Source organism: Epinephelus lanceolatus, chromosome 24 (assembly GCF_041903045.1).
Source record: "Epinephelus lanceolatus isolate andai-2023 chromosome 24, ASM4190304v1, whole genome shotgun sequence".
NCBI classification, from domain to species: Eukaryota; Metazoa; Chordata; class Actinopteri; order Perciformes; family Serranidae; genus Epinephelus; species Epinephelus lanceolatus.
The window spans coordinates 8,554,089-8,577,121 of record NC_135757.1 but is presented as its reverse complement, the minus strand read 5'-3'; the positions used below and the strand labels follow the sequence as shown (position 1 = coordinate 8,577,121).

At 43.3% G+C, this 23,033-nt stretch overlaps 1 protein-coding gene across 2 annotated transcripts in view; it reads left to right on the top strand.

Annotated features, from left to right (window-relative positions):
• Positions 1 to 23,033, top strand: part of appa (amyloid beta (A4) precursor protein a) — a 48,520-nt gene that overhangs the window by 18,066 nt on the left and 7,421 nt on the right. The window contains exons 2-14 of one of the 2 annotated variants that reach the window (XM_033615698.2): positions 4,530 to 4,697; positions 9,153 to 9,282; positions 9,520 to 9,632; positions 9,737 to 9,927; positions 10,232 to 10,563; positions 11,107 to 11,274; positions 16,991 to 17,124; positions 19,263 to 19,337; positions 19,423 to 19,581; positions 20,178 to 20,306; positions 20,423 to 20,522; positions 21,837 to 22,049; positions 22,143 to 22,196. In XM_033615698.2, the coding sequence (XP_033471589.1) occupies positions 4,530 to 4,697; positions 9,153 to 9,282; positions 9,520 to 9,632; positions 9,737 to 9,927; positions 10,232 to 10,563; positions 11,107 to 11,274; positions 16,991 to 17,124; positions 19,263 to 19,337; positions 19,423 to 19,581; positions 20,178 to 20,306; positions 20,423 to 20,522; positions 21,837 to 22,049; positions 22,143 to 22,196 (1,966 nt within the window). The remainder of the gene's footprint in view (positions 1 to 4,529; positions 4,698 to 9,152; positions 9,283 to 9,519; positions 9,633 to 9,736; positions 9,928 to 10,231; positions 10,564 to 11,106; positions 11,275 to 16,990; positions 17,125 to 19,262; positions 19,338 to 19,422; positions 19,582 to 20,177; positions 20,307 to 20,422; positions 20,523 to 21,836; positions 22,050 to 22,142; positions 22,197 to 23,033) is intronic. The other variant, XM_033615699.2, reaches the window with a different exon arrangement.

The following is a 23,033-nucleotide window of genomic DNA, read 5'->3' as shown; positions in this document are numbered from 1 at the left end:
TCTGCTCAAGGCCCGAAGCCTTATTGTCCAATTCATCTGCTCTCCAATCTCTCCCTGTCTCTCGCCATTGTGGTTATTGTTCTTTCTCTCACTTTCTCCTCCTCGCTCCTGCCTTCGCCATCATCCTGGGACTCTGATTTATAAGCTTGCAGCGAGGGCTTGGCTGATTCCCCCTCCCCCCCCTCCTCCGCGTCCTCCTCCAGCAGAAGACAGAGCGGTGGATAGATAGCAGTGGAGAGGCTGAGAGGCAGGAAGGAGAAGAGGGAGCGATCGGCGAGGATATGATTTGCCAGCCAAAAGAGGATGACACAAAGAATTTGAATGTCAGCGAGCAGTTGGCACAGACTTTGCTACCTATGCCTCAAGCAAAGAGGAAGTTGGTTTATCTCTTTGAATAAGCGACAGGGAGAGGCCAGAGGGTGGGCAGATAAGGTCAAAATGAAACTGGGCACCCAGAAAGTGAGTTAATTAAAAGATAGCACTCATGCACACGACTTTTTAAAGATTGTTTGAAAACTTTCTGCTCCCACTTTGCCTTGGGTTTAACTATTAATGAGCAGGATGGGATTTGATCTGTTGGCCCGTTAGCGCTGCTCACTCACAGATGGCAGTGTGGGAATCGAGCGGCAAACCTCTAAATAACCCTGTGTGGTGCAGATGGCCCAGTGTCAAGACTGATGGCCCCCGGTGTTAAGTTGCCATGTGTTGGAGCTGAGGAGCTGGGGGCAAGTGGGGATTGTACACATTGCACTGTGAGTGTGTGTGTGTGTGTGTGTGTGTGTGTGAGGGATTTACTGATTTCCTTGCCGCCACAGCTTGCGGCTCATCATGTTGGCCTGGGAAGGATGTGAACTTTGGAGGTGTATGTTTGACATGGATGAAGCGTAAGCTGATCTGTGTGTGTTATCTTTTTACCCTCATTTGACTGCAGTAAATGGCTGAGACTCCAAGCAATGGTAATTTCGTTAAAACTATGACTAAATATGTACTTCAACAACCTTTTTTCCAATGATTAAATAGAGACGATGATGAGACGATGACAAGATGACACAGACATCATTAAACACTGTGACTATATGAACATGCAATATAGTCGACGAACAAAGACAACCAAATGTAGTCTAAAAGACAAAACTTTACAAAAATCTGAGTATTTATTTATTTATTTAATTCTATGACAAAAGGACAAAATATTATAGACTCCTAAGCTGCACGCACCATATAAGGATAATACTGGTGGCACACAATGAGCACAGTTAGGAAGACCTAACTTACTAATGTTAAAGTTAACGATGTCAACAGGGCTTGGGGGAAAACAGGTAGTATTTAGGCCCATATTGGATATTCCTTAAATTAGAGCAGGCACTTTCTACAATCCCACAGTCTAAGTCATTCAACTAGTGTTTTTTATCACATTAGATGAAAATCTTATGTGAAGTAAGTTTGACTAAAACAACCAAAGTATTGGTTTTGGCTTGACTAGATTGACCTAAATGTTCAGTATAATATAATAACTAAAAAAGACTAAAGGCTCAGACAAACCAAACCTACATTATAGAACTAGTGGTGTCGAAGCTCAACTGTTGCGTCGCCTCACGTCACCCATATCTTGACCTAAACATCGCCGACAATATTGTAGGGTTAACTGTTGGTACTTTCACAGAATATTTACACAATGAAATTTTTTTTAAAAATAATTATCAGTAATAACCGCACAGACAACCCAAACTTCACAAGAACGTTCGGCGAATGTTGCGCAATGTGACGTTGCCTATGTTTTAGCCAGAGTGTGCCGACCATATTGTACGGTTGACTATTGGTGCTTAGATAGAATATCAGCCCAATGAGATCTTTGAAAATTAATCAGCAGTAATGTATATACAATGAATAACCACATAGACATCAGACTTCTCAAGAACTTTTGGCAAATGTTGAATCGTCTCACGTCGCCCGTGTCTTTGCCAGAACGTTGCACTTGAACACACCGTAAAGACTACAACCATTGTCCAACCAGCACGTACATTCTGCGCCTGCATGAGAGGAAATAACTCTCCACACCAGCAGGCGGCGGTAGTCTGTATTTGTCATTCAAACAGGACGAATACAAGATGCTAGTTAGCCAGTTAGCACATTAACAATACGACCTGATGCTGAAAGAACGAATAATATTTACTGTGCGCTAGCAAACAATAACGCAAACAAGTACAAACCATTTTTGCCAAAGAACTCTTACCTTTATATAACAAGTTTGTTTCAATCTTGACTTTAGGCATGTATTTGCTTTCACCTACATGTATGGGCTCTGCCAGCTCCACCGCCAATTATAGCTGAATCGGCCGAAAATCAGCCAACAAGAGATGACAACTGCCAACGATGCAAGATTCACCGCAAAAACTAGAGCAACAGATGCTTACCGACGGCCCTACATTGACCGATGGCCGACTGTCGGCTTGGTGTGTCGGAACCCTGAGACAGTTTTCATTCACTAAAACTGTACTAAAATACTTTTTTACTAAGATAAGACTAAAATGCTCAGACTTTTAGTCAGTTAAAATGTGACTGATATGATAAAGACTTACAAGGACATTTGATGCAGAACTACGACGAAATAAAATAAAGCAGCTGATAAAATTAACACGACCTCCAAGAACCCATCACTACACTTTTTCCTCTTTATTCATACAAAGACTAAATGGATTTATTAGATATTAGGCATCATCACACACTTAAGTGCACATTTGAAGCGCATATTATTGAGCGATCCAAGGCTTCATATCAGTTATTAAGAATACATGATGACTCTGAACTCATGAAACTGTGATATGGTTCCAATGAAGGAGTATAAGACCTTTGCTCGTCTCACACTCATAGACCTTCAATATTATGTCATGTTTTGGATTTATTTTGTGGTGGATTTTAGTTTGTCATGACCGACAGAAAGGGATTCTGACTTGATGTCTACTTGTCTGTTTAATGGCTTCGATATGAATCTTTATGTTAGGATGATTATCACAAATGTACAGTTGATACCATTCTAAAATCCCTGCGGTAAATTTAGTTTCTGAATATTACGAATTTTGCACCCATCACATCCTCCACCAGCCCCTACACTTTCGCCCATGGAGGCTGTACAAAATAATAAATGCACTGTGAAATGTCTAATAACCAGAGAATACTGTCTCTGTCTTCTGCCAAGTGTAGACATACAGTCCAATTGTGTAAATGAAATTTGATAAACGCTAATAAAGTTCATCTTCCCATCGATGTACCAGATGCGTGCCTGCTAAATCGATCGTAAGATTTGAGTTTTCAGCTTCAAATTCATCTGAGTCGATGGCCCCCATCAGCTATTCTCATATTGGAAGAGCACTTTATGCCCCCGGCTGCTCGCAGAGAATCGAGTCTGGAGGAAAAATATGCTATCCATCTTACAAAACAACATTTGTTTGCCTGCCAGAGCCTTCAAAACCATTAACAAGATTAGGGAGCACACAATGGCAACAGTCCCTCTCCTCCCTCCCTCTGTCTCCTTCTCCACCCCCCCCCCCCCCCCCCCCCCCCCCCCAGTATTCCCTCCCATTTTGTTCTAGCTCATTTGACAGTACAATGCAGACATTCAGTGGTTTGTCTGCACCTCCTCTCCTAAGGGAACCTCAGCACAAAACCTCCTTATGCAGGCAGACAGCAGTGGCACACACACACGCATGCAAGCACACGGAGCCACAAACCAACACAGAAATTAACACAAAAATTAATACATTCACGCCAAAGGCGGACTTTCTCTGTCACACATGTTTGCTCACACACACTCCCCTTGCCTCCAGCCAACCTGCTCACTGTGTGCTGCACCAAAATGAATCAACAGAGGGTTATATAAACACTATACTGTCCACGAAAAAGAGCCAGCATGGGCACAGAGATGTACACTCTTCCCATAAATGGTGTTGCAAAGGGCAGCTGAGTGGGTGTGTGTGTGCCTGTGCATGAACACCATAAACAGAGGGTGTATTGGATTGCTCCAGGCCTGTTGTTTGAGGCAATTTATTCCTCAAAAGCTATTGATTTTTGATGTCCATCACTTTTTTGCTCTGTTTTTCCAGCATTTTTCAGCAAGATCTCTTTTGAACACTTGAAAACAGCCAGTAGCAAATAAACACAGAGGCACCGAGCACGATGCTCGCACTGCCACGGTTAAGAGTTTGATTATAGGAACGCAGAAATGAAACCCAAAATGGAATTGGGAGAGGAAAATTTGCTCCTAACGCCTCATCTTTGGCTCTCCTCTGCTTCTTTCCCTCCTCTGTCTCCCAGCTCCTCTCATCTTAAACCAGCTCACCTCATCTTACTTTTCATCTCGCACACTAATCTCCTCTCCTCTCCCGCCTCCCCCCCTTCTATCTGAGTAATGAAATTTAATTGCACTCGTCTTGCATTTTTCAGCGCAAGTGCTCAAGGAGTTTAACATGAGTGGTATACCTCATTAAATCTCTCTCTCTTTCTCTCTCTTGCCTGTCTCCCCCCACCCCTAGGTGCTCACAGATGTTTCCATGGGTCTGTTGGCAGAGCCCCAGGTGGCCATGTTTTGCGGTAAACTCAACAAGCACATCAACGTGCAGAGTGGCAAGTGGGAGCCGGACCCCTCGGGTACCAAGAGCTGCATCGGCACCAAGGAGGGCATCCTGCAGTACTGCCAGGAGGTAAAGTGTGGGGAGGGTGTGGGTTCTAGTCTGAGTCCATCCGGTTCATTCTCGTGAACAAGACATCTCAAGAACACCTTGAGGGAATTTCCTCAAATTTGGCACAAACGTCCACTTTGAGACGAGGATAAACTGATTACAATTTGGTGATCAAAGGTGACACGTCAATTTTATTGTGACCCCATTTGTAACATTCTCGTGAACGTGGTATCTCATCTTTTGGAGATTACTTCAAATTTGGCACAAACGTCCACCTTGAGTCAAGGATAAAATTATTACAATTTGGTGGTCAAAGGTGAAAGGTCAAGGTTATTGTGACCTCATTTGTCGCATTCTTGTGAATGTGGTATCTCATCTTGTGGAGTTTTCTTCAGATTTGGCACAAATGTCTACCTTGAGTCAAGGATGATCTTATTACAATTTGGTGGTCAAAGGTGAAAGGTCAAGGTTATTGTGACCTCATTTGTCGCATTCTTGTGAACATGGTATCTCATTTTTTGGAGATTACTTCAGATTTGGCACAAATGTCCACCTTGACTCAAGGATGAAGTGATTACAATTTGGTGGTCAAAGGTGAAACATCAATGTTATTGTGACTCCACTTGTTGCATTCTTGTGAACGTGGTATCTCATCTTTTGGAGATTACTTCAAATTTGGCACAAACGTCCACCTTGAGTCAAGGATAAACTTATTACAATTTGGTGGTCAAAGGTGAAAGAACAAGGTTATTGTGACCTAATTTGTCGCATTCTTGTGAACGTGGTATCTCATCTTGTGGAGAATACTTAAAATTTGGCACAAATGTCCACCTTGAGTTAAGGATGAACTGATTAGATTTTGGTGGTCAAAGGTCAAGGTCACTTTGCCCTTTCACCTGTCTCATTCTCATAAATGTGATGTCTCAAGTTTCCTCATATTTGGCACAAACACTCACTTGGACTCAAGAATTAGCGGATTAGAATTTGGTGGTTGAGCTCAAAGGTCACTGTGACCTCACAAAACATGTCTTGAGCCATTACTCAAGAATTCATACGCTTATTATGACAAATTTCACAAACGTTTAACAGGATAAAATTATGAAGTGCTGACATTTTTTCATCTGTGCTGCCGGGGGAAGATGTGTGTGAAGCTTCCATGTTTTCACAGACATGGATTTAAACTGTAACTGCAACTCGACTGGTTTGTGGAGTATTAAACCCGCAAGGCTGTGATTGTAGTTAATATGTACAACTGTGTATTTCCCCCGTGGAATCAATTAAGTCTGATATTACATGATCATATTAATCCACCCATTAAAGCTGATATGAATCTTTATTGTATGCACTGTAGTAGAAGCCCTAAAGGGGTATGGAAAAGGTGACAGATATAGATCCAGAATGTCAGGGTAGTGTGAAAAAATAATAGCAGTGTGACGGTAAAATTTCTTTTTGGTAGCAGCAGGGTGAAGGAGGTTGTTTCCTCCCAGGCCATTTGTAATCATCATTTTCAGTACCTGTCATGCCTTGAAAATGGCTCTCATTTGGCCACGTACGCTATGATATATGGAATACTTAAACTATAATTACCCAGTGTTTATTTTGTTTGGAGTGAGCAATAAGCCCAGATGATAAATTTTTATAGTCGTGACATTTTAGTCGGGTTTTTGCCTCGAATAATTTACTTTTTAGCCGTTAAGACGACTCTCTTAGAGCATATTAGAATGATGGAGCAGGAAGCAGTGCAGAATACTTTTGGGGACTTCACAACAAGCAAGATTGAGTCGTCTCATTTTTAGTTTTCTTGTGGATTTACATTTTATTTAAGTATTTTTTGGGCAACAAAGATGAATGTAGATGGTACCAATAAAATGAATATATGAGTTTCTGTTCTCTTCATAATCTGAACCAACTGAACACAACTAACTCAAAGTATTTTGGATATTAGAGGGTAGATGAGGGTGTTTTGCGCTTGCTGGTCTGAGAGGACATAAGGGCGCAGAAGTCCGTCACGAGTGGGTTACAGAGACGACAAGCAGATTTGTTTTTATTCACTAAAATCCCAATTTGGCAGCATGACACGATGCCGAAACTCAGCTCAGTAAACAAGCTGCTTAAGTCCTTGTGACTTTACTTTAAAAGCTCTGGGTGGCTTTTAATTAGGCAGCATAGACCAAATGCAGAAATACAACAACACAGTGTACCTCTGTGTTGTTGAAAACTGTAGTCTTGTAGTTTGGGGAATATTCCAGCAGGCTATCACTGCATGAAGGCACTGTGTAAGAGGAAATAATAAAAGGAAGTTGTCTGATAAGCAGAGGTGATGCATAATGAGATTTATCCAAAAAGCTTGTAGGACAGACTGAAAGAAGATAAGTTTCCCTTTGTTACCACTGATAACAAATCCTGTGATAACAAACAAATCAGCCTCAGGCACAGGTTTAAACATATTCAACATTTTGAACCTCAAATATCAAAAGGAAAAATACAGATATCCAGAGTATAGGATTTTTTTTCCTACCCTGACTTGCAAATGTGAGAGGAACCCAAAAAGGTGACAGAATTATTATTATTTTCCTTTGCATCTGGAGAGGCGTGAGAGGAGGGGGGGGGGGGGGGGGGTGTCGTGATAAAGAACGAGGGGAGATGTATTTGGAGAGGGATGACACGTCGACTAAGAATATTGTGCAGAGGCAGATGTCATGCATGGCTGAGAGGAACACAGAGGTAAACACAGCAGAGTCTGCCAAGCAGAGGCAGTGTCGGGGAACACTGCAGTAATGCAAAGATTTGAAATATCTTAGAAAAACAGCAGATTTCCCAAAGTAAGGGAGCAGAAGCAGCTAACAAAGATGGAAAATTATTATTTAGAATAGCACCTATTTCAGCTTTGTCCTGATGGGAATGGGCGTGAGTACTCGAGTACCCAATTTAATTGACGTTACCTAAGGGTTCTTAATGCATTATAATGGATCCCACTGCTTTTCCTGGCAAGTCCCACCCTACTGTGATGGCATGGACGACTACCAGCCCTAACCATGACCTCTTTCCGTAACTCTAACCACCTCTAATTGCGAGACTTTGACCTGAAGACTACCAGACAGTCACAGCACAGTAGGGCAGGACTTAAGGATCCATTATAGTGCGTTATCAACAGGTTTACGAAGCTATTTCAGTGTCAGTATGAGTTTGTCGGGATCGTTAAAAGGCTTGTTGTCAGATGTTAGCCGTTGCTGCTGTTAACTTGTGCTAATTGGACAGATATTGAACTGGCCAGGAGGAGAGCAGCTCCGGACTCCGGAGACAGTCCTTTAGCGCTGAGTCTAACCTATGTAACTGCAGCAACAGAAGGTTTGCTGATTTTTCTCGTGCTGCCTGATGATAATTATGACAACTGAAGCCTTATTGTTCAATAAATTAATTTAAATTTGCACTTGTTGTTGGCCAATTTACATTTCTATGAAGTTAGAATTTTTTTTATTGCAAGTACTCAAGTACTCTATAGTAATTTAATGCAAGTGCTAGAATATGAAAGTTACTTAAAATGACCATCTCTAGTTATGATGTCTCTATAATGTATACCCCTGTGTGTAAAGGCCCAGTCACATCAAATTGAATTCAGAGAACTAGCGGCAATGAAAATCAACTGTTGCATCGTCTCAGGTCGCCTGTGTCTCAGCCAAAATGTTGCACATGAACACATCGAAAGTCTACAGCCAATGGCCAACCTGCACGTACGTTCTAGGCCTGTGTGAGAGGAAATAATTCTCCACACCAGCAGACGGCAGTCGTCTGTAATTGGCGTTCAAACATTGAAACTGGATGCGCGCCTTGATGCTAGTTAGCCGGTTAGCACATTAACACCACAATCTAGTGAATAATAACGCAAACCACCAGGAAATGTTTTTGCTAGTGAGTTCAATGGCTGAAGAGACATAATCTTACCTTATGGAACAAGATTGTTATGGTCTCACGCCCTCTTGACGTTAGCTGTTTGTTTACTTTCCTCACTTTAATTTCTCTAATCGTGCGCTGAGCTGAACTGCAAATCAGAGTGATTTCATTCATAGACAGGCACTGCTGTCACAAAAGCAGATTCAACATGCTCAATTGGCTTGTCAAGAATCTGCCGATACGATACATACAATAAATACATTGCCATGTATTGCGATAATGTAAGCAAGCCCATATATTACGATTTTTAAAACCTGGTTTTCGGAAACTGTCACTTATAGCGGTGCGCTCTTTACAGCCCTGCCTGTTTCATAGGCCTGTATTTTTTGTGTTTATGCTAGCAGCATGTTACATCAGAGCGGAAAAGTCAATGCTGAAAAGAGATTACAACACTGCCATCTAGTGGTCGCAACATGAAATGAACCACTAACATAAATATTTGCATGTTAACTGTTCATCAGAAATTGATCGTGTTTTTGAGATTTGATACAAGATATTTTTTTTACTTCGCTCCTGTGTTTGTAGGTGTACCCAGAGCTCCAGATTACCAACGTGGTGGAGGCCAACCAGCCAGTCAGCATCCAGAACTGGTGCAAGAAGGGCCGCAAGCAGTGTCGCAGTCATATGCACATCGTGGTGCCCTACCGCTGCCTGGGTGAGTCCCATATCTGTTTTTACCAATTCACAGTTTCCAGTGCTTTCAGTGTGTGAAGGCATTTCCAGAAACAAAGAGAAGATCACTATCTTGCTCTGGTTACTACAAGACAAAAGTTGCCATAGCAACTGAGGGGTTGGAGTCAGCTATGCTTTATGGGAGTCATCAGTGTTGAAAATGTGTCTTCAGCTGCCCATTGTGTATGAATAATGAATATGCATATTGTTTTTGCTGCAGTGGGAGAGTTTGTGAGCGACGCCCTGCTCGTTCCTGACAAGTGCAAGTTCCTGCACCAGGAGCGCATGGACCAGTGCGAGAGCCACTTGCACTGGCACACTGTCGCCAAGGAGGTGAGTACACACACACACATGGACACACACTACTGTAACAACTACCAGGAGCAGCTACTGATCTGTTCTTTATCTGTGTGTGTCGTCATACTTTGCACCTTTAGTCCTGTGGAGACCGCACCATGAATCTCCACGACTACGGGATGCTGTTGCCATGCGGCATTGACCGCTTCAGAGGCGTGGAGTTTGTGTGCTGCCCCGCGGAGGCGGAGCGTGACGCCGACAGCACCGAGCAGGACGCTGATGATTCCGATGTCTGGTGGGGTGGAGCGGAGACTGATTACTCTGACACCAGGTACACACACACACATACGCAGATAAATGAGGGCAAGGCGGCAGCAGAGTAATACATCAGCGCTCTAGATGATCAGAGATACCGCCACTTTCACTTTTAACATTGCCACGAGGATAAATTTCTCTCCTTGGACACAAACTGCCAGTCGGTTATAATTTAGAGTATTTGTCCTTCTATCCTTCGCATTCATCCTCCCTGTCTTCATTTCCTCATCACCTCCTTCCCCAAATTGTCTCTCCATATGTCCTCCCTACCTTAATTTTTCTCCTTCTCCTCCCTCCCTTCATCCCTCCTTCCCTCCCAGTATGGTGCGGGAGCCAGAGCCAGCAGAGCAGCAAGAGGAAACCAGGCCATCTGTGGTCGAGGAGGACGAGGAAGAGGAGGAGGTAGCGGAGGAAAATGACGAGGAAGAGGAGGAGGAAGAGGACGTGCTGGACAACGACCAGGACGGAGACGGAGAGGAGGACGAAGAGGCGGCGGAGGAAGAAGAAGAAGAGGAGGAGGAGGATGAGGGAGACGATGACATCGTGGACACTCTCGACGACAGCGATGACGCCGACGAGCCCACCACCAACGTTGCCATGACGACAACCACCACGACCACCACCACCGAGTCTGTGGAGGAGGTTGTCAGGGGTGAGGAGCATTTCTTACGTGGGCATATTTCATCTCCTGTTATAAATAGTCGTCATTTTTTTGTCATTCTCAGGAAGGTCCTTGAAAAGCCTTACATTCAAGGCTGCTATAGAAATGCTTACATCTTAAATACAGTAACCAGGCGACAGGTTTCTTCTCATTTAGATTAATGTGGAACAAGCTTAGCAGCACAACATACAAAACGTGTTTATCCCTCCATTTTTTATGCTTTGCTAGACACAATTGAACTTCATGTTCCTCGACAATTAATTTCCTGCTGTCATTTTTTCTTATTGTGCTCATTTGTCACATTAGAGCTTTCATTAGCCACGTTCCATTAGAATCAGAACTGCTTGTTCCAGCTTTGTTTCTTCATTTTAGTATTAAATTGGTCCTCAAGTCAATTCCGAGTAGCATTAATAACGCTTACACCTCGCTTTCTTCACATGCTACTGACATCAAGTCTTTTATTTCAATATATCCTTGAGTTTAAGTCGAGGTAGAGAACATACAAATGATAAGTGTGTATATGTGTCCTCCAAGATGTGTGCTGGGCCAATGCAGAGACAGGTCCGTGCCGGGCCATGCTGCCCCGCTGGTACTTTGACCGCCAGGAGGGCCGCTGTGCTCAGTTTATCTACGGCGGCTGCGGAGGCAACAGGAATAACTTTGACTCTGAGGAGTACTGCCTGTCTGTCTGCAGCAGCGTCAGTAAGTCCTGCCCCGACAGCAGCTAACCCCCGACCAGCAGCTCACTGGTCTGAGCGCCAGTTGTTTGTCTCTAACCCCTTGATTTTTACATGCTGTCTATCCCAAGAGTTCCTCGCTTGGTGTGCTTCTCTTCTAGATGTAGCCTACCTGTCGGCTCCATTCCTGGCTAACCTTTTCCTCGCCGTCTGTGTGTGTAAATAAATGTAAAATATCAATGTGTTTGCACTAAAAACAGACTTTACCTTTTCCTGTAATCCCCTGTGGATTCTTGAAGCCACCAACCTGACCGTGTGTCGCTCACTCTTCTCTTTATTTTAACACTTCTTTCAGTGTGTAAGATGTTTTGGGAAGCATTTACTTTAAGCCACATTGGCCTTTGTTCTGTTTCGAAAGCTCTTAAAAGCTGGAGAGGTGTTTCAGGAGTTAAATTCAAGCTACAGCGATAAAAAGAAATCCTGTACGGCTTCTCCGAATCCTCTGTGAAGACGTTTAGTATTTCAGAATACTAGATCAAGTTAAAGGGGCTCTCCATATTTTTCAAACTGGACTCTATTTTCCTTTTTTTGTGTGATTCTAAGTGACTAATGGAGACAGCTATTTTTGAAATTGGTCCAGTATTAAGCAAAACCACTGCAGCCAGCAGCCGCAAAACAGGCTGCAGTGTAATGTCAAAGGGCAATTGTGCATCTTCAATACACGTCCAACAAAAGAGCTTGTTTTTGACACTGACAGGCTCAGATTGTTATTTTAGGTGTCTGACCTTTATTTAAAACACTGGCGCTATTTAGTCCGCTTCAAACGAACCCTGGTCCGCTTCCACGGATAGTTCGGTTCGTTTGGAGTGGTATGAACGTTCATTCGAACTCTGGTGCAGACCAAATAAGCGAACCCTAGTCTGCTTGAAAACTGGCGGGTCTCGGTTCAAGTGCAAGTGAACCCTGGTGCGGTTTGCTTACAGTGGGAAATGCAAACGGACTATCCAGCGAACCAAAGAGAGGAAATGAATCAAATAGAGGAAGCCTTTTAATCGCCTTTATTCGGGTCCGTGCAAAGTTTGGGGCAGGGAAGGTTTCTGATTGGATAGGGGGCGGGGCGGATGTTACGTGTTTATGTTTACTGGAAGAAAACACTGTAGTCCTCGCTCCGGATAACAAGATGCTTGACGCCGCCGTTCTTTGTGCCTTTTTCAGGCTTGTTTTGCTTATATTCTTGAAGCAGCAGTACGACAACAACCTTGTTCTGCTAATGCTTCGTCTGTTGAGGAGGAGGAGGGAGGTAGAAGGTCGAAGAAGGGAGACAGAAGACCGTGCTGTGGCGGATGGAAACTGGTTAGTGCAACGAGTCGGACGCGCACTATATACGTCATCGTGCCAGAAGGGCAAGGAAATGAGCATGCGCAGAAAGACCGTAATGAACTTAAAGAGGAATGAGTGTATACAAGTGCGAGAAATTCTTTAATTCGGAATTAGAAACGGAATATTCCAGCCCCTTACATCGGATTGAATTTTCAATTGCATTAGCCATTTTCATTCCGAATTAGGTGTTTACAAGATCACTTTTAATAGGAATGAACTTTCATTCTGAATGAAAAGGGAATTAAACTGTCTATGTAAACGCACTCAGTGTAAAACACACTTTATTCAAAGTCAACAGAAACAAAGCAGAACTCATAAAATGTGTCTGGGATCATCTTTTCACTGTTCCAACAATCACCAACTCTGGTTTGGTTGAAATAAACCCCTCATTCACCCAGTCAGATGTGTATATATGCGCTATACATGCTTTAATGACTGGTGCGCTTTTCTGGTTAAACAGAAAGGATCTTACTCTTTAATTACAAGGTCAACCTCTGTCTGGTCCTTTTCATATTATTATCAGACACTTTAAACAACAATCTCAGCCTGTCCGTGACATAAAAACTTAGTGGACATAAATTGACGATGCATAAATGCCCCAGTTGGTGACATTGCAACATGTTTTGCAGCTTCGGCTGCAGTGCTTTTGCTCAATTCTATAACAATTTCAAAAATTGTTGCCTCCGTTACTCACTTACACACAACAATGTGGGGGAAATGGTCCAGGTTAAAAATGACTGAAGTTACCCTTTAAGCAGTGAAACATTCTGCCAAACAACGCTTACATACATAGGATTCATTTTCATGGACAATTTGCTTTGGAGGCGGGATGACATTCTGTAGATTTTTCTTTAAATTGCTATACTTACAGTGCTGTTCCCCGACACAGCATCAATGATAACTACTGTAATTCCTATGATTACAGTCGTTTCGCTGGCATCATCTTATATACTACTTTAACACGAGCACGAGCTGTAGAGTCATCCAGGCAGGAATTATTCAGCAATAATCCTCCCCTCGCCGCACATTACCCCTTACGTCCCTGACACGTTGCAGGCTTGCTTACATTATTCCATCCTCGCCACTGAGGAAATAGGCTCTGGTTAATTCATTACATTCACTTAAATCGGATGTCAAATTACCCCGCTGCTGTTTTTGAAAATGTGAAACATTTCCTGGGTAGCAGTAAGGAAAAACTCATCAATACATCGTTACACACTCTCAGAGCATACCTGCCTTCCATATCACATTGTGGTGATAGATCATCGGGGGCAATGCTGGAAATGAGGACGATTGCTTGATGGTTTTCGCACCTTGTTACGATGTTTGGCTATCAGAGTTTCTTAATAACAATGGCTTTAAAAGACAGAGTATTTCTCGCCATTTCCTGTTGAGCCAGACGTGATCATTCGGTCACAAAGTGAACTGATTGGATTTCAAATAGTTGCTCAGTCTTGGATTGCAAACCTATTTTTCATCTGGTGCTTTTTTTTTTCATTGCCAGGAGACTGTGTGTGTGTGTGTGTGTGTGTGTGTGTGTGTGTGTGTCTGCAGAGAGGGGTTGTGTGTTATAGATGGGAAGCGGAAGGCGGTTTAAGTGTTTGGCTCTGATGCTGATTCCAGTGTTGTGTAAGGTTCAGTGACCTTGCTTGATACGTGTGTGTGTGTGTGTGTGTGTGTGTGTGTGTGTGTGTGTGTGTATGTATGTGTGTGTGTGCGTCTCAGTTGCACAGTGCATGATCTGCCCTGCAGCAAAATGGAGTCATGCTATCTCCATCTCCCTATATTTTGATCTAATTTTATCTACTGTGTGTGTTGTTTGGGCAACCAGTGTGTGTGCAAGTGTGTTATGGTGTGGGATTTCTGCTCTGCTGAGCATAGTGGAGGTGAGAAAGTGCTGCAGTGTCTTATTTCCCCCACGGCAGCACACAAACCCACAGACACACACACACCACTTGCATGGGTGGTCCATTAACAGTCAGTGTCAGTGCAACCAGTATTTAATCACATAGCAGCTTTTTGTCAATATAAAGCGCGTGATATTTACAGTAATAATCCGAGTAATTATCACACAGCAAATGACACTTTTGTCTTTATTTTCTGAGCGTTTGTTCAGTTAATGAAAGCTTTCGCCCTTTCTAAAGGCCGTGATTTGGAAAGTCATGCAGCACTTACGAGCATTCTCTATTTTGGTCAACAACAAGAGCTTTTTGCCTCCAAAAAACCCCAAAGCTGTGCCCAAAATCATTCTATTGTTTAGTCGTTCGCTGTTCCCAAAACAATTAACACTCACTAATGAATTGATATTTTGGATAATTATGATCATGAACTAGTGTAGCGTCTCATAACTAGTGGGGGAACGTAGCTAAGTACATTTACTCAAGCACCAATAATGTACAGGCGCTAGCTGTGGCCTTACGTACGTCCATCCCATTCTTTTAAACGTGATATCTCAAGAACGCCTTTCAGGAACTTCCTAAAATTTGGCACAAACATCCACTTGGACTCAGCAATAAACTAATTACATTTTAGTGGTCATAGGTAAAAGGTCAAGGTCACTGTGACCTTGCATCCATCTCGTTTTCATGAACGCGATACCTCAAAAAAAAAAAATAAAACATGAGGAAATTTCCTCAAATTTGGCACAAACATCCACCTAGACTCAGTGATAAACTAATTAGATTTTGGTGGTCATAGGTTAAAGGTCAAGGTCACTGTGACCTTGCATCCATTGCATTTTCGCGAATGCAGTATCTCAAGAACACCTTAAGGGAATTTCCTCAAATTTGGCACAAACATCCACCTCGACTGAACACTGAACTGATTAGAATTTGGTGGTTGAATTCTAGGGGGCATTTGACACTATGTCCTTTTACATAAAAAAAAAAATTATGATATGATGCAGTAGTGATAGAAACAGAATAATATAATATTCTGTCATAATATAACACTTTTAAGAAGCTTCTGCATATCCTCTGATAATACTTCTCTACCGTGTTGGTGATGAGTCATCCACGATATTGTAAGCAACTGTCTTGAAGATGTTTCACCTCTCATCCAAGAGGCTTCTTCAGTTCAGGTCTCTACCTTATACGTAAGTAACATCAACTCAGGACCTTTACTTGTATTGGAGTATATTAAGATCAAGGTATTCTATGTTTTGCTTAAGCAAAGTATCGAGATACTTCGGCACCACTGCTCATAACTGTAATTTGGACATCTATCAAAAACTTGGGTCACATGACTTGGACTCGAGTCAGACTCAAGAGGCAAATTTGATGAGTTTAGACTTGGCAAAACCAAAAAAGACTTGCAACTTAACACCAGTGACTCCATTCATTCGGACTTGAGCGCTTTGACTTGAAAACACTTGATACTTTCCCTAAAGCGCAAAGAATAGAAAGCAGTAGTGTAGTCAAAGGTTCAGTTCATTCGTTTGAAAAAGAAAATTCCTCAGTTTCCATTAGAGGTACTTTCTACCAAATAGATATTCCCAATGAACTGTTGACAGCATGGATTATCCAGAGTAACAAAGGCACAAGTTGTAGTTGATTGAGCTAAATCTGAAAGTAGATGTCGCTGTTAGCACCACAAACTAAAGTCTATTCACGTCCATTGTGTTGGGGTGGGGACAGACATCTCTAAACTATCTGCATGATACCAGTATAGGTAGGTGAGAAATCGTAATTTGGGCAAACTGATCCTTTAAATGGCCAACAAAACACTTGGCTCAGGTCAAAGTGAATATCTCTGTTGTTTCTGTGTCTGGTGCAGTCATGCGCTAGCCTCAGACATAACCAATAAGACATGACGTGCGACCTTCACGCTCGCACACACACACATATTCACACACGTACCACCAACCACTTTTAAGAGCACACTTGTGAAAGATAATCAGCTCTCCACTGATTAAATCCAGCTTTCACGCAATATGTGGTCCATTTATATTTCTTGCTCAAAGTCGACCCAACTGCAGTCAGTGCTTTCGAGCCCCCAGGTGATATTCCAGCATCAGTGTTTTGGCAAGAGAGCCGCATCACGCTCTGAAAGAAGTTATATAAATGAGAGAGGGGTTTTGTTTCTCTCCTACAAAAGAGTACGGGTCATCTGAGGCGCTCGCTTGTTTACTTTCGTAGGGTGCTGGCTTCCAGCTACTATCTTGTTTCCTTTCTCTCCCAATCTCACACTAACCCTATTAACCCATTTCAGGCTCTGTGTTTTGTGTTTGTGTGTGCTGAGGGAACGCCGCCAGTCCCCAGATCAACCAAATAAAAGTGTGCAATTAAAAAGATGCTTCACCGAAAGTCTTTTCACCCTCCTGCGTCCTTGTTTTTCTCTCCCTCTACTTTCACTTTATGCAGTGCCCACAGCCACACCCAGCTCTCCCGATGTAGTGGACCACTACCTGGAGACGCCTGCCGATGAGAACGAACATGCCCACTTCCAGAAGGCCAAAGAGAGCCTGGAGGCCAAACACCGTGAGAGGATGTCCCAGGTATTGACGGAGAGGGAGGAAGCAAAGGGAATAAATACTTTTTTACTTTACTCAGTAGACTGAAAGCTGATCAGCAGTCCCTGCGTACATGTGAATGAGTATCGGTAGCCAAGCAGGCAGAACGCAGCAGGATTTTCTTTGCAGTAGGGAGAGGCAAAGATTTTTCTATGAATAGAAAATGGAAGGAGAAAAGGTGTGGCAAGTAAAAACGAATAGGTGCGTTTTATTAATCCCCTCTGGGTAGGCTGACCGAGCCAATTCAACTTTAATTGTATTCTTTAATCAACCAGCTCGCGCTCCGGCAGGGATCCAGATGGTCCACGACAATGCCACAGTTTTTAAAGCTCCAGACAAGAACACTGAAGACAACCTTGTGCCTCGAAAAGCATTGTTTTTCTTCCTTCTTTTTATATAGTTTGTTTTGTGTGGGTCGCTGCAGGCACAGTGTCACCCGATTTCGCACAGTTGACTTCATCCTTACAGATACTGTGAGGTCATTTCCATGGTAAATGCCTGCCATGAATTTAAGTTTCCTGTGAGTCAGAGAGGACGACCGAAAAGGGAACAGAAACTGTCTGTGGGACTTTCAGTGTCTTCATCATATTGCACTTTGACATAACACATAAATCCCCTCGTGATTTAAAAAGCAGAAACTCCCTCATTTCAACATTCTCAATCTGAAGGGATTATTAACATAGACCGGAAGGATCTGGTATTTACCCTCTGCAGCCCAGATGTAATCTTTTCATAGCTGTGTAAAATGTCGGGTTTCTTCTATTTAGACAGCCGTGAAAAGAGCAGATCCATGCAACAAAGAGCAACAAGATGTTTCACTCAGGTGTAAAATCAAACTGTGACAGAACATGGGAAGATAAAGTGGATTGACAAGTTACATTAACCTTTTTATGCTCATGCTGGCAACAGACGTGGCTGCAGGCGTTATGTTTTTAGGTTGTCCTACCACCCATCTCTACACCTGTACATCCATTCTTGTGACTGCAATATCTCAGGAACACCTGGAGGGAATTGCTTTAAATTTGGCACAAACGTCCCCTTGGGCTCAAGGATGAAGTAATTAGAATTTGGTGTCTGTGACCTCACAAAACACATTTTATCCCCATAACTCTAACCAATTGTAGTTTTGTTTTTATGCCTCTGTGCTGGCGATAGCTGTGGCCAGAGGCATTATGGTTTCAGGTTGTCTGTCTGTCTGTATGTCCCTGTATGTGAACTCAATGTCTCAAACGCTTTGAGGGAATTCCGTCAAAACTGGCACAGACGTCCACTTGGACTTAAGAATGAACTGATTAGAATTGGGAGAGAGTTACGGCCCCAAGCAAGGGAGTTCAAGTATCTCAGGGTCTTGATCATGAGTGAAGGTAGAATGGCACATGAGATGGATCGGCCGTTTGGCTTTCGATTAACTGGTCCATCTACGTCCCAACCCTCACGTATGGTCACGAGCTCTGGGTAGTGACCGAAAGAATGAGATCATGGATACAAGCAGCCGAAATCAGTTTCCTTAGAAGGATGGCTAGGCTCAGCCAAAGAGGTAGGGTAAGGAGTTCTGACATCCAGAGGGAGCTCCTTCGCGTCCAAAGGGGTCAGTTGAGGTGATTCGGACATCTGATCAGGATGCTTCCTGGGCGGGCGCCTCCTGCTAGAGGTGTTCCGGGCACGTCCAACTGGTAGGAGGCCCTGAGGTAGAGTCAGAACACGCTGGAAGGATTATATATCTCGTCTGGCTCTAGAACGCTTTGGGATCCCCAAGGAGGAGCTGGAAAGCGTTGCTGGGGAGAGGCATGTCTAGAATACTTTGCTCAGCCTGCTGCCCCCACAACCCTGCTTCGGATAAGCAGGTGAAAATAGATGGATGGATGATTAGAATTTGTTGGGTGAAGGTCAAGATCAAGAACTTGTATTTCGTGGTACTTCTGACAAAATTTCACACAAATATGAAATGTCACAAATGTTTAAGTACTTCACTCAACGTCATAACTCAGGGACGGAAGGAGAGACACTTGTGTGAAGCTTTCATGTTTTCACAGACATGGATATAAATTGTAAGTGCAACTAGACTGGTTTGCGGAGGCATACAACTGCAAGGTGGTAATTCTTGTGTTTGCTTTTCTACTCAGGTGATGAGAGAGTGGGAGGAGGCAGAGAGAGAAGCTAAGAATCTCCCACGTGCTGACAAGAAGGCCGTCATCCAGGTAAGACATGTACAAACCGCAGATATAACATAACCACCCGACGTTTTTGGCGTCCTTTTTTATCTATGTGTTGCAATGTTGGCAGCGTTTCCAGGAGAAGGTGGAGGCCCTGGAGCAGGAGGCAGCCAGCGAGAGGCAGCAGCTGGTGGAGACCCACATGGCCCGGGTGGAGGCTCTGCTCAACGACCGCCGCCGCCTGGCTCTGGAGAGCTACCTGACTGCACTGCAGCAGGACCCACCCAGGGTACGATGTGTAGCGCCGATCTCCTTTCCTGTCACTGGCGCAGATGATTGACGGCGATATCAGTATCAAAGTCACTTCCCCTGTGATTTTCAGTACTTTTTAAGATTCTCGCAGAGCTTACTGTTCCTGTTCCCTCCTCCTTGTTGTTGCTTTTAAGATTCTCAGCTATTCATCAAGATATTTCTTGCTCCTTTTTTATTTGAAGTGAGATATTTTCATTGAATCTGACCTTCTGTAAAACAGGAATAATTCTCCTGTTAGTGTTTTGTTTTGTTTGTCATTTGCTTCTGTTTTATCACTACACTAAAAATGAAGCCCTTTATACAGTGTGTGCTTTGTGAAATCAGATAAATGCACTGGATACAGCCTATAAAATCAGTTTTTCCTCAACTCCCTAAAAGTTTAAATGATTTAAAGGCATATCTCGTGCTGATTACCTTTATGATATTCTGATTTGTAGATCACAATTGAAAGAAAACAACATTATGTTTTACACCCTTTGAGCTTTAGTTTTGGTTTTGGTTGCAAGAACAAAGGTTTGTCTTTGATCAGCCTGTTCTTCCTCTGCTCTTAACCATCTGTCATCGTCTTTGTAGCCTCGCCACGTCTTCAGCCTGTTGAAGAAGTACGTGCGTGCCGAGCAGAAGGACAGGCAGCACACCCTCAAACACTTCGAACACGTCCGCATGGTGGATCCCAAGAAGGCTGCGCAGATCAGACCTCAGGTAGCACCATCATTTTACTCGTAAATGAAGCCATAGTGTCACTTAACTAAATATATTGTGCTTTTTTTTCTCAAGAAGCTCACGCAGTTTTATATGTACTTGCACATCTGTAATAGGTGCTGACCCACCTGCGTGTCATTGAGGAGCGTATGAACCAGTCTCTGGGACTTCTCTACAAGGTGCCAGGTGTGGCTGATGACATCCAGGACCAAGTTGGTGAGTTTGACATCTTGAAACTTAAAGGGAGAGTTTGGATTTTTTGAAGTTGTACTGTAGATTGTTGAGCAGCAGGAGTGCCAACATGGAAGTTAAGCATTTGACGGCTGTGGAGGGGGCAATATATTAATTTAAGTGTGCGCTATATTGAGAGTATTTTCACTGCTTTACCTTTTCCATCTTTGCATCTTGTCAAGCCACCAGACTCCATTGACAAAAAGAGTCATTTTAGCTCCCTGAACACAGGAGCTGCTGGTTGACTGCTGCTTCGATCAGTTAGTTATTTTGTGTTATTGTGTGACTTTGGTGAATCCAAACTAACCGAAAGTCACCCAATAACACAAACTAACTAACTACTGGAGGCAGCAGTACACCAGCAGCTCCTGTGTTCAGTGATGTTAAATTACTGGTTTTCTCAATGGAGTCTGGCTGTGAAGAGAACAATGTAATGGCTTCATTTTCCTTTCAGAAATCAGGGTCTGACATCAAGGTAAAGCAGTGGAAATACTCTAAATAAGGTATACACTTAAACTGATGTGGGTTTTTAAAGATGGAATTTGGTTTTGTTGCTGGCCCCCATCCACAGCAGTATATTGCTTATCTTCTGCGTCTTGACTCCAGCCTGCTTCTCCAAACTGGGGGCGTGCTGACTGACATCTACTATAGGTAATACACAGCTAAGGGTAAATACCTCATACAACTCCACTTCAAAAAAATCCAAACTACCCCTTTAATACACTGAAACATTATGTTTATCTGGCACTATTGGTAACTCAAACTGAGCTGACCCTGGCGTGAGAAAGATACAGTAGAAAATGCCCTGTCCTGATTGTACGACATGTAACAGAGAGATTGAATGCTCCAAATTCTACCGTGTTTTGTTGTGTTGATAAGGGCATAGCAGCGATTTGGCCTAATTCTTCTGTTCAGAGTCAAATGAAACTGTTTGGCGGGAAGATAAATCCCCTTTCCCCTCCCTCCCTCCCTCACTCCCCGCCCCTGTGTTCACTAGGTTTCTGTGGGTTTTTGGGTTTATTGGAGTTGCGTGCGTCACGCAGCCATCTGTGTCTCTGTCTCGGAGACTGTCACAGTCTGTACTGCTCGGCAAAACACACACATACGCACACACACACACACACACACACACACACACACACACACACAGAGGAGCAAACATAGACAGAGGAAAAAGCACCAGGTCTATAACAATATTTCTTGGAGGCCGAGACACATTTGTGGGGTCATTGCATGGGAAAACATTTTCTTTAAGCAGATATATAAACTTAAATATAAACCTCTCCTTCCTCCATCCAGAGCTTCTGCAGAGGGAGCAGGCGGAGATGGCCCAGCAGCTGGCCAACCTGCAGACGGACGTGAGGGTGAGCTACGGCAACGACGCTCTGATGCCCGACCAGGAGCTGGGAGACGGCCAGACCGACCTGTTGCCTCAGGAGGACACACTGGGCATGGGGGGAGTCGGATTCATCCACCCTGAGAGCTTCAACCAGCCCAACACTGAGAACCAGGGTACTTACTTAATGAATCACCGGGCTTTGTAGGATTGTTAAGAATGGAAAAATGTTGTATTACAAAACAATATAAATTTTTTCCTCTCTGTAGTTGAGCCAGTGGACTCTCGCCCCAGTCTCGACAGAGGCGTTCCCACACGGCCAGGTTGGTACTATTGTCCTAAAAGTTATCCCAATAATGTGATTTTTAAAAATCAAGATGAATTAGTAGTGAATAAATCTTTCACTGATGCTTTATAGAGCACTTTTAAACCACATATAAGAACTCTTGAGTTGCCAGGCTGTGAAAAACCTCAGTTCATAATTGCCGATGACTTACTAACTTCAGCTGATGGCTCATAATGAAGAGATAAATTACTTTATTAGCACGTTTAACTGCTAAATTGATGACTCATCTCCCGTTAATTAGTGACTAGAGCCTTAGCAAAAGGTGTTTTTCACAATCTGGCAACCCATATTGCTCTTAAAAGTGGCTGATAACTGCTCCATAAAGCATTAGTCAATTATTTATTAATCATTAATAATGACATTAAAGGTTCTGTGTGCAACATTCAGAGCATTAGTACAGCAGCAAATCACTGCATGCTAAGTAAAGATAAGGTGCAGTAATGGCATCCTGAGCACTGCCTCTGTGTGTGTGGTAATCTGTTTGTTGTGGGAATGTAGCAGTAGCTCAGTCCTAGGCACTTAGGATTGGGAACCAGAGGTTACCAGTTCAAGCATGGAGCATGGACTGGGAGCTGGAGTGAGGTGCCCCTGTGCCCCATGGATTGGAAGCACAAGAACTACTCCGCAGATCGACTCTGTCCACGCACTATTAGGACGCATTCACACTGGCGCTATTTGGTCCACTTTAAACGAGCCCTGGTCCGCTTCCTCGGATAGTTCGGTTCGTTTGGAGTGGTGTGAACGCTCATTCGAACACCAAACAAGCGGACCCTGGTCCGCTTTAAAACTGGGGTTCTCGGTTCACTTGCAAGTG